Genomic DNA, 12,580 nt, shown 5'->3' with positions numbered 1-12,580 from the left:
TTGCCTTGATATTCTCATTTTCTAAAAATGACTTTGTAGAAAAGAAACTATTTTCTGATGAAGCATTTCAATCCTTTTTTTTTCTCACTATACTCTTACTGGTTTGTAATATTCTTTCTGATTACTAAGTCCACTTAATTATGTTCTAGTGCTTATTTGTTCTTTCAGAATGTGAACATACAGAGTAAAAATCACCTGATCTGAGGAAGGATTTCAAATGTATTGATATTTTTAAATGAAGAAGTATTTGGTTTTTAAAATAGTTTTTTTGATACTTTTAAATAAATCAGATAAGTAAAATATTTTTGAGTACATACTGTGAGCTCACCACAGGGAGGAGATGCAAAAGAAGTATAAAACAAGGCTCCAGGGGCACCTGGGTGGCTCAGTCCATTAAGCATCTGCCTTCCGCTCTGATCGTGATCCTGGGGTCCTGGAATTGAGCTGTCCAGCTCCCTGATTAGCAGGAAGCCTCCTCCCTTTTCCTCTGCCCCACCACCTGCTCGTGCTCTCTCTTTCTCAAATAAATAAGTAAAATCTTAAAAAAGAAAAAAGTCTCCAGATGAAGGGAAACTTATATTTGTGAAACAAGCAGAAAGTAATCTAAGATAAAATATTATTTCACTGTGTTATAGGTATAGTGATGTAGAAATTTACAGAAGTGGAAAGATGAGGTTTTAGCAAGAGTAATAATAGTAGACTTCTTTGAATAGTAGACTTCTTTAATAATAATGACTGGTTTTGATCAGTCTCCCACAAATGTAATCAAGGGGGCCAATTAGCAGACTGTGAATTATTCAGATACAGGGTGGTGAGGCCTTGGAATGAGGTGAGGTGGTAATGGCAAGGTGTGAAGCAGGAAACTTAAGTCAGAGAGAAATCCAACATAGAATTTGGGAACAAACTTGAAGTAATAGGTTAACAAGAGAGACAGATGCTGGTATTGGTAGAGGACTTGGAGGAGGCAGTTGGATATTAGATGGAGAATTCTGTTTTAGAGAAGATACACAGGGGGCAGTGGCGAGAAGAGATTATTGTGTATCTGCTTTTTATCACTTAAGAACTGTATTCAAAGAGCAACTTAGGGTGTGTAACTTCGACTGTAATTCATATTTTATTGTACTTGTTTTATATCTCTGTCTAGGTATTAATGGACATGTTTCATCAAGATGTAGAAGATATAAATATATTATCTTTAACTGATGAAGAGCCTTCCACCTCAGGAGAGCAAACTTATTATGATTTGGTAAAAGCATTTATGGCAGAAATTCGACAGTACATAAGGGAACTAAATTTAATTATAAAAGTTTTTAGAGAGCCCTTTGTCTCCAACTCAAAATTGTTTTCAGCTAATGTAAGTATTGTTGTGTATACATGTATCATTGCATGTGTTGTTAATTTTACATGACCACTCAAATTTGAGTTTGTGTAGTTCATGATTGCTAATTTGTCAAATTTTTTTTTAAGTTATGGGATTTAATGCATAGTGACTGTGATCTCAGATTTGCTACAACAGGTTCAATAAATTCAACATCAAAAATTAAAAGACAGGGGCCCTGGGTGGCTCAGCCATTAAGTGGCTGCCTTTGGCTCAGGTCATGATGCCAGCAGCATGGGATCGAGCCCTGAGCCCCTCATCGGGCTCCCTGCTCTGCAGGAGACCTGCTTCTCCCTCTCATACTCCCCTTGCTTGTGTTCCCTCTCTCGCTGTCTCTTTCTCTGTCAAATAAGTAAATAAAATCTTTAAAAAAAATTAAAAGACAAAATCTAAACTAGACTGAACTATAAGTGCAAATGAACTTAAAGAATCTTCTGTGTACTCCAAGGAATAAAGCCTCTTATAAGGTGGAAGATTTTTTTGTTTAATTTGACTCACTTGAGTCGTTCAGCTAACACTTCATCAGTGCTGCCTGTATATGTTGTTAGGCATCAGATAGTACTTGGCAACAGGGATTCAAAGATGAATACAACAGTTCCTTCCCTCAAATTGAGTCTAGTCAAGATTGAAATGTAAACGTAATATTAAATGGCAATATAGTGTGGTAATTACCATAATAGAAGTGTGACAATAATATTTTGAGGAGCAAAAAGAGAGAGCCAGTAACGTTGAAAATTAGAGAAGGGATCACTGATCTTACAATAGTAATCAAACCAACCTGATTGAATCCTGGGGAAATGCTGAGTGGTGAGAACAATTGAGATTGTCTAAGAGAATTACATCTAGGAATTCCTAGAAGTCTAGCCATGGATGACTGATGGAAAAGTAGTGCTTACTACAGAAGCTGAGACTGAGGCTCAAGGTATGGCAATGAATGACCATTAGAAGTTACAGGAGTAGTTTATGAGTAGCACAAATCTTTAAATAGAGTAAAAAAACATTGAATTGTTCATTTTAAATGGATGAATTGCATTCTATGTGAATTTTACCTCAATAAAGTTGCTTTTAGGGACGCCTGGGTGGCTCAGTCGGTTAAATGGCTGCCTTCGGCCCAGGTCATGATCCCAGGGTCCTGGAATCGAGTCCCACATTGGGCTCCTTGCTCAGCTGGGAACCTGCTTCTCCTTCTCTCTCCTGCTGCTTGTGCCCTCTCTGTCAAATAAATAAAATCTTAAAAATAAATAAATAAATAAAGTTGCTTTTAAAAATAAAGGAGCAAAGGGGCACCTGGCTGTCTCAATTGGTGGAGAATGTGACTCTTGATCTTGGAGTTGTGAGTTCAAGCCTCAAGAGATTACTTAAAAATAAAAATTTTAAAAATGAAGATGCTGGGGTGGCTCAGTTGGTTAAGCGTCTGCCTTAGGCTCAGGTCATGATCCCAGGGTCCTGGGATCAAGCCCCACATCGGGCTCCTGGCTCAGCAGGGAGCTTGCTTCTCTCTCTGCATGCTGCTCCCCCTGCTTGTGCTCTCTCTCTCTCGACAAATAAATAAATAATTTTTTTTAATTAATAAAAATAAAGGAGTAAAGAATAGGTAAAGATCTCTTAAGACACAGAAATCAAGAACCATAAAATAAAAAATTAATGAATTGGACTTCAATAAAATGAAAAATTTTTGCTCTTCTAAAGACACTGTCATACAAATAAAAAGGTAAGCCACAGATTGGTAGAACGTATTTGCAATACATATATCTAACAAAGGACTTGAATCCAGAGTATATAAGGAACTTTTACAATTCAATAATTGGAATGACAGCCTGATATTTTTAAGTAGGTAAAAAATTAACACACTTTATGAAAGAAGCTATATGCTCAACATCAGTAGCCTATGGAAATGCAAATTAAGACCACAATGAAATACTACTACAAACTCATTAGATAGAAAGGCTGTAATTAAAAAGACTGGCAATACCAAATGCTGAAAAGAATGTGGAGCAATTGCTTATGGGAATGTAATCTAGTACAAATACTTAGGAAAAGAGTTTGGGTGTTTTGTGTAACATTAAAAATAAACTAGCCGTACTACCGGCAATTCCACTGCTAGGTTTTTACCCAGAAGAAATGAAAACATGTCCATACGGGGCGCCTAGGTGGTTCAGTCCTTAAGTGTCTGCCTTCCGCTCAGGTCATGATCCCAGAGTCCTGGGATGAGCCCCACCTCGGGCTCTCTGCTCTGCGGGAAGCCTGCTTCTTCCTCTCCCACTCCCCCTGCTTGTGTTCCCTCTCTCGCTGTCTCTCTCTGTCAATAAACAAAATCTTTAAAAAAAAAAGAAAGAAAGAAAACATATCCACACAAAACTTGTTCATGAGTGTTCATAGCAGCTTTATTTGTAATGGCCCCAAACTGGAAACAACCCAAATATCCATCAACAGGTAAATGGATATACAAATTGTGGTATGTCCATACAATGGAATACTACTCAGAATTAAAAGGAATGAAATAGTTGTAAAAGCAACAGTATGGATGCATCTCAAAACCATTAGCTAAGAAACTAGACAAATAAGATGATCTATGATTCCATTTTTTTAATATTCTAGAATTCTAATCTGTAGTGACAGAAAGCAGATCACTGGTTTCCTGGGGGCAATAGTGGTGATTAATGGGGATGAGGCATAAGGAAATTTTTAAGGTAATAAGACTGTTTTATATCTTGACTATGGTGATGGTTACAAGAGTGAATAACTACATAAAATCTCATCCAAAAGTACATCAAAAAAGGTTTATCTTATTGGATATGAATCCTGCTTCAAAGTTGATTTGACCAAAAAAAAAAAAAAAAAGTCACTACTAAAAATAATCAAATCAGAAAAATAGTAACTGAATAATTATAAATTGATTCTTGTTTTTCAATTACCTAGACATTTTTCTAAAAGTTAAAATTGACAATATTCAGTTTTGTGAGGGTTTGGTCAAACTGTGACTCCCATATACTACTTGTGGGAGGGTAAATCGGTGGACTCTTTCTTTTTTTTTTTTTTTAAAGATTTTATTTACTTATTTGACAGAGAGAGACACAGCAAGAGAGGGAACACAAGCAGGGGGAGTGGGAGAGGGAGAAGTAGGCTTCCCTCAGAGCAGGGAGCCCGATGCGGGGCTCGATCCCAGGACCCCGGGATCATGACCTGAGCGGAAGGCAGACGTTTAACGACTGAGCCACCCGGGCGCCCCCCAGTGGACTCTTTTTAAGAAGATACCCATTGACATTTTAAATATGTGACCCCATGGTAGAAGTCTATCCAGGAGGGGCACCTGGGTGGCTCAGTTGGTTAAGCGACTGCCTTCAGCTCAGGTCATGATCCTGGAGTCCCAGGATCAAGTCCCATATCGGGCTCCCTGCTCAGCAGGGGGTCTGCTTCTCCCTCTGATCCTCTTCCCTCTCGTGCTGTCTCTCATTCTCTCTCAAATAAATAAATAAAATCTTAAAAAAAAAAAAAAGTCTATCCAGGAGTCTAACCTACAGAAAATCTTACAGAAGTCAGTAGGTGTTGTATTGAGCATTCTTGTATGCATGTGTATTTGTAATAAAAATGAGATGATAGACAAATAGAATGAAGAAATGAAGTAAAAGGGGACTACATACGGACTCATGGATTTTTTTGTCACTACTGGTAGAACAAGAACAAGAGCTTGGCATGCCAGGAGAAGGCCCAGATAAGAGAAGAGCTGAGGCAATTAGGAAGCACGCATAAGCACTTAGGCTACATATCAAAGTAGGGTGCTTATTGTGAAGGAAAGCACTGTGTGACTGAATTGCTAACTGAACTAGCCATTGTCTTCATGAAACACTACCTAAAAGAATGACTGACAACCTGTGGTTCTTCAGACTTGTGTATTTGGCAGACATTTCTCAAAATCAAATGAAATACCTGTCACTTCAAGGAAAGTGACAGTATTTGTTGATAGTGTTAAAAATTGAACTTTCAAATGAAAACAATTTTGGAAAATTTTTATCCACTCACACTATCTGTGGTGATACTAATGGATTTGGTCTTCTAAAATTCTGTAGTGAAATGTGTTAAATGTGTTAACATTTGGAAGATTTGTGGAATTCAGTGGACTACTACTTTCCAAGTGACCAAATCCATAATGCTACAAAAACACACATGGGTAAAGGATCCATTCAGAGTTTAATATAGACTAGATGGATTTTAATGTAGAAATACAAAAATAATACGGTTTCAGATTCCACATTGCAACTAACATTTGAGAAACTACCATTTGTTGAGTTTTGGTGTAATATCATAAAAGGCCATTCACTCCATTTATATGAAATGTCAGAATAGGCAAATCCATGGAGATAGAAAGTAGATTAGTGGTTGCCAGCCCCTGGGCAGAAAAGAAGAATGGAGAATGCTGCTAATGGACGTAGACCTTCTCTCTGGGGTGATGAAGATATTCTGGAATTTGATAGTGGCGATAAATTAACAGCTCTGAATATGTGAAAACCATTGAATAGTGCACTTTAAAAGGGTGAATTTTATGGTATGTGACTTATATCTCAAAAAACTGTACTAAAAAAAAGATCTGTAATATTAAAATATTCCTCCCTTTTCCAACTATCTGTGTAAAGCTGGATTTTCTTCACTTTAATCAAAAACAATGTATCACAACAGATTAAATGCAGCTACCTTCTTTTAAGCTAGATGGTAGAGAGTTGCACAAATGTAAAACAATGCCATTCTTCTCTGAATTTTTTTGGTTTTAAAAGTAGTTTTCATAAAAGTACTATATATTATTTTGAGAACCACTGACCTAAAGAAATGTATTTGCAAATTGTACACCTTTGCAAAAAGAATTCTTGAATTGTCTTTTACTTGCATTTGTAAGTTAAAATTTCTCAGTGTATTTGCCATGTTAAATTTCGTGATTATAAAAGACTTACTGGCTCAGAATTTGTTTTTTATTCTATAACCTAACTGAATTTGTTTTTCCTCCCAACAGGATGTAGAAAATATATTTAGTCGTATAGTAGATATACATGAACTTAGTGTAAAGTTACTGGGCCATATAGAAGATACTGTGGAAATGACTGATGAAGGTAGCCCCCATCCCTTAGTAGGAAGCTGCTTTGAAGACTTAGCTGAAGTAAGTACTTTAATTATACACCGAAAAAGTCTGTATAAAAGCTCTACACTTGCATTAAAATTGGAATCTTAATTCTTGTTTCCATCTGAAATCATAGATATTAACTGCTGACTACTCTGTCATACTGTCCATTCCTCAGAGGCTCATTGTCAACATTTGTTACTATTATCTTATGAAACCCACAAAAAAAGTAGTCTCTCATCCATTATAAAAAAGCAGATCCCACAGAGGGGAGGCATTTACAGCTGACAGTCCATCATCTTGTCTTTTATAACAAAGCTAAGAAAAGTCCATGAATGCCGTCATTGAAGAAGCCATGGAAGTTGGACCTGAAGTTAGACTACTTGTGTTCCAACCTCAATTCTGCTACTTAGTTGTATGTGACTGTGGGCAATTTATCTCCAATCTTTAAATCCCCATATCTGTATTTCTAAAATAGGGATAATAATAGTAGGACTCAGGATTTTTGTGAAAATTAAAGTAACCTACCTAAAATATTTAGCTAACCACCTTCACACAGTAAGCTATTCAATATATGATAACTGTACATTATTATTTAGAATAGGAGGAGTGAAATGAATAGGAAAATCAGGTCTAGGACCTAGATGAATAAAATGTTATGGGGGTGGAAAAACAGTAACCTTCTCCGTGGGTATTAAAATGCTAAAATATAGGATTTAGTCCTAATAAGTTAGCATTGGTAGTCATTCTGAGATTTTTAGCTCTTACTTTGTTCTTACTCTAAAATCCACAAATACAGGGTTGAGTTTGTAAAACAAAAACTTAAGATTTCCAGCTAAATAGTATGGTAAATACTACCTAAGCTTCATGACAGCCCCTCCACTCTTGCTTCAAACACATAGAAGTCGTAAAGTGTTTTTGTGGTTTTTTTTTTAAAGGAATGTACATAACTAGACTCAAAAATAAGATCAGAGATAGGGTAAGCATTCAAGGTAATGAGCTCCGGTAGTTGGGTGTTCAGCTCTTGAGGATAATGAAGACTAAATGTGCTCCATGAAAGTGAGCAGGACTTCTTGCTTCAAGACCCTGATTGTAAGAGGATGCTGGGGAAATCCCATCAACTTCCTCCCTGCAAGGTTCTATAGGAAGTCGTGGACTTGAGATAGGGAAACAGAAACACTGCCTTATAACAAAAATACTTTAAAACTTAACAAATTATCTTACAGTATTGAGCCAGTATGATTACAGAGCCTGAGACCCCAAAATCACTTACAGAGCAGGTTCAGGTCTAGAAGAGTGACCATAAAGGGATGGGAGAGAAAAAAAGGAAACCCAAAACTAAAAGCCTCCCCCTAAGAAGTCTGCATAATACAGAATTCCAAAATACAAGACAAATTCTAATGTTTAGAGTGCTACCTAACAAAATCAACAACTAGAAAATAAATTCATTCCTGATGAAATTAATTTTGTATAATAGACATGCAGAGTTTAAAAAAGAAGTTTAGGATGCTCAGAGAGATAAATACAGAAATATGAACCATTTATAAAGACGATGTCGTGAAACAAAAATAGGTGGAAAGAAAATAACAGGTAAGTATCAAACAATTAGGGATATTGGGAATTAAATATAAATAAAAACTCAATATGTAGTAAACATTTGCTAAACCTAGTTCAAGGAGAAAATGAATGAATTGGAAAAAGGAATTGAGGAATTCACTGAAAATGTGACACAGAGAAACCACAATTAGAATATGAAAGGATAGCTAAGAGTAACAAAGGCTACATTGAAGGGCTTTAATATCATCTAATAGTTTCAGATAAAGAATGATGGAGAAGAAATATTTGAAGAGGTAGAAATTGAGAATTTATCAGAAATGAAGACCTGAGTTCCCAGATCAGAAATGAATTCCAAATACTGGACAGGATAAATAAAAAGAAGCCTACAGCCAAAAACATGGTGAAACTCTAGAACATCAAGGATAAAGAAAAAATCTTAGAAGCTGTGAGAGAGAAGAGAGTAGTACTTGAAAAGGAACTACAGTTAGAATGACAGAATGCGGGCGCCTGGGTGGCTCAGTCGGTTGAGCGACTGCCTTCGGCTCAGGTCATGATCCTGGAGTCCCGGGATCGAGTCCCGCATCGGGTTCCCTGCTCAGCGGGGAGTCTGCTTCTCCCTCTGACCCTCCTCCCTCTTGTGCTCTCTGTCTCTATCTCATTCTCTCTCAAATAAATAAAATCTTTAAAAAAAAAAAAAAAGGATGACAGAATGCTTCTCTTTAACAAGAGAGGCTAACAGTTGACTGGTAGCTTCAAGTACTAAGTGAAAATAGAACTTTCTGCCCAATTAAACTTTTATTCAAGAGTGAGTTCAAACTTTAAGATAACAAAGTTTTCAGAAGCAAATGTAAGAGATCTTCATGACCTTAGAATAAGCAAAGCTTTCTTTAAACAAGACACTAAAACCATGAAAAGATTGATAAACTGGACTTCATTAAAGGTAAGCATCTGTATCAATAACCAAAATTAAGAGAGTGCAAAGGCAAGCTGTAGATGGTGGGACAATATTTGTAGCATCTATAGCCAATGAAGGACTCCTGTCTCGAGTATGTAAAATCAGTAACTTAAAGACAGCTTGTTTTTTCTTTAGAAAATAGACAAAAGACCTAAGCAGGTATTTCCTGAAAAAAGAAAAGGTGTTCAACATCATTTATTCATCAAGGAAATGCAATTTAAAACCATTGAACAGTTGGAGCTCTACATTGATGGTGGATGGGATATAAATTGGTACAGCCCCTTCAGTAAAATGTTTGGCTTATCTACTAAAATTAAGCATACACTGTACCGAATGATCCAGCAGTTTCACTCTTGGGCATATACCAAACAAAAATGAGTGCCTGTGTTTACCAAAAAACATGTTTAAGAATGTTCATAGCAGGTTTATTCATGATGGATAATTTGTCACATATTCACACAGTGAAATGCTATATGGCAATTAAAAAAAAATGAACTACCAATTTTAAAAAAAGGGCAATAGGGGTACCTCAGTGGCTCAGTCGTTAAGCGTCTGCCTTCAGCTCAGGTCATGATCCCGGGGTCCTGGGATCGAGTCCCGCATTGGGCTCCCTGCTCCGCGGGAAGCCTGCTTCTCCCTCTCCCACTCCCCCTGCTTGTGTTCCCTCTCTTGCTGTATCTCTCTCTGTCAAATAAATAAATAAAATCTTAAAAAAAAATTTGTTTAAAAGGGCAATATATGGTGAACCGTATAAGGACATTCAAGGGCACCTGGGTGGCTCAGTTGGTTAAGCGACTGCCTTCGGCTCAGGTCATGATCCTGGAGTCCCTGGATCGAGTCCCGCATCGGGCTCCCTGCTCGGCGGGGAGTCTGCTTCTCCCTCTGACCCTCCCCCCATCTCATGTGCTCTCTCTCATTCTCTCTCAAATAAATAAATAAATCTTTAAAAAAAAAAAAAAAAAGGCGCCTGGGTGGCTCAGTTGTTAAGCGTCTGCCTTTGGCTCAGGTCGTGATCCCAGGACCCTGGAATCGAGCCCCACATCGGGCTCCCTGCTCCGCGGGGAAGCCTGCTTCTCCCTCTCCCAATCCCCCTGCTTGTGTTCCCTCTCTCTCTATGTCTCTCTCTGTCAAATAAATAAATCTTTAAAAAAAAAAAAAAAGGACATTCAAAACACTATGTAATTCCATTTGTAGGAAGTTCAAAAACATGTAAACATGGCAAACCCAAGATTTATGTAGTATTAGAACTATTAGGCAAGTTCAGTATAGTTGCCACATAAAAGATTAGCATAAAAATTGATAGCATTACTATGCTCAGTTATCACCCATTGAATACATGACATTAAAGGAAAAATACTCCACTATAGAAACAAAACTATAAGACACTCAGAAATAAGCCCAGTAAATACTCTAGACCAGTTAAGAAAATCGTAAAATAATTAGATTCATAAAGAAGATCTGAATAAGTAGAAATACATATTATGTTCATGTATGGAAAGACTCAGTAGTATAATGATACTAGTTGTCTCCCAAATAATCTCTAAATCCAGTGCATAGCGAACTCGGCCTAAAACTCATGTGGAAGAATGAAGGGACAAAAATTAAAATTTTGAGGAAGAACCAGTTATGAGGATTTGTTTTGTCAAATTTTAAAATTTATTATGTAGCCACAGTAAATAAAGAGTGTAGCATTGGTGTAGGTATAAACAGTGCAACAGAATAGAGTGCCCTGAAAAAAATATATGTACACACATGATCTGTGACCAAGGTTGCATTATTAACCAGTAGAGAAAGAACAAACGAATTAAAAAATGATGCTGGGTCAAAACTGGTTATCCATGTGAAAAGAAAAAATTCCATCCTTAGCTCACTTCAAAGCCAAGTTATCAGCAGATTAAAAATCTAAAAATGAAAAGGAAACTTGAAAAATTCAGAAGCGAATTTAGGAGAATATGTTTATGACTTTGAGATAGAAAGGGTTTCTCAAAGAACAGAGAGTGCAAACCATAAAAGATTAAAATTTTAAAAATTCTTTTTACAAAAAGACCCTATAAAGTTATGAGAAACATGAAAGAATGAATTTGAACGTTTTGCCTCATACCATATACAAACATAAAATGGATCTAATATTAGAGCTAAAATTATAAAACTTAGAAGAAAGCATGGCTAAGTCTTCACAACCTTGGCTTCAGCAAAGGATTCTTAGATATATCTGACACCCAAAGCATGAGCTACAAAAGAAAAAATACATAATTTAGATTTGGGTGCTAATAGGAGGGAGTGAGATGTGATTCTAAAAGGGCAACAGGAGGAGGGGCACCTGACTGGCTTAGTCAGTGGAGCGTGTGATTTGATCGCGGGTTGTGAGTTTGAGCCCCAGATTGGGTGTAGAGATTACTTAAAAAAAATAAAACCTTAAAAACCTTTCTTACAAAAAGGCAGTAAGAGAGATCCCTGTGGTGATAGAAATGTTGCATACTTTACTACGTCAGTGTCAATGGCCAGATTGTGATATTGCACTATATTGTACTGTTGCAAAATGTTACTGTGATGGGAAACTGACAGTGTGCACACAGGATCTTTCTATGTTACTTCTTGTAACTGCATGTGAATCTAAATTATCTCAAAAAATACATATTTATACAATAGAATGTTACAGAGTTTAGAATTAATGAATGGAAGAAACCACATTAATCCAAATGGATAAATCTGGGACACAACTTTGAATGTAAAGTGCAAATTGCAAAAGAATTGCCTTATTTCTTGATACATATGTAATTATATAAAAACATACATGGGAATGATAAAATTCAAATTCAGGACAGTGATTTCCTTTGGGGATCAGTAAGGGAGGAGATAAGCTTGTGAAAGGGAGCTCAGGAGGATCAATTACCATGATACTTATTTTTTTTTTTTTTAAAGCTGGAACAAGTATTATAAGATGTTGAACTATTTTGAGCTACATGGTGAATATAGTTATGTTAGGTTGTTCTCTATTTTTCTGTGTGTTTAGAATACTTTATATTTTTAATCATTAATACACAATATATTGATAATTTTTTTTGTGAATCTTCTAAGTATTTAATCAGTAAACTAACCATAAAATCGGTTAACTTATACAAGGATTCTTAGAAGGGCTTGCAATTCTACAAATTTATTCTGAAGAATAAAACTGTGATGAGAGGTTGGATTCCTAGTTAGTAGTTAGGTTTTTTTGAAATTAGCTATTTAGAATGATAATACTGGGGACTGTTTATTCAGTGCTTCCTATGTGCATGCATAGTAAGCATTTTGTAAGCATTTTGCATATGATGTCTTGTTTAATTCCTAAAACAACCCCCTTGAAATTAGGTATTATTCGTTTTCCAATGAAGAAACTGGCTTAGTTTATCAAAGCTCACACGATCAGAATTGGAATCTGGGTCTCTGTGACTCTAAAGTTATGCTCTTAAGCCACTTTGCTGTATGCCTTTATTTTATATATATATATAGTTGTCCTAAAAATTCTGTAGTAAATTAGAGTTTATTGAAAGAGGGGGAGGGCAAACATTATCTGCTGTACAAGATGATTTCTAGAGTTCAA

The 12,580-nt window shown here is 36.4% G+C and overlaps 1 protein-coding gene across 3 annotated transcripts in view; it reads left to right on the top strand.

Moving 5' to 3' along the window:
- The window catches only part of SOS1 (SOS Ras/Rac guanine nucleotide exchange factor 1), a 142,862-nt gene that overhangs the window by 73,791 nt on the left and 56,491 nt on the right, over positions 1-12,580 (top strand). For all 3 annotated transcript variants that reach the window (XM_064572140.1, XM_064572139.1, XM_045884465.3), the window contains exons 5-6: positions 1,145-1,354; positions 6,381-6,524. In XM_064572140.1, coding sequence (XP_064428210.1) covers positions 1,145-1,354; positions 6,381-6,524 — 354 coding nt within the window. The remainder of the gene's footprint in view (positions 1-1,144; positions 1,355-6,380; positions 6,525-12,580) is intronic.

The sequence above is a fragment of the Mirounga angustirostris genome, unplaced genomic scaffold, assembly GCF_029215605.1.
Source record: "Mirounga angustirostris isolate CCGP_5_RB_7025 unplaced genomic scaffold, mMirAng1.0.hap1 SCAF_10, whole genome shotgun sequence".
NCBI classification, from domain to species: Eukaryota; Metazoa; Chordata; class Mammalia; order Carnivora; family Phocidae; genus Mirounga; species Mirounga angustirostris.
This window is presented reverse-complemented; position numbering and strand designations above follow the sequence as displayed.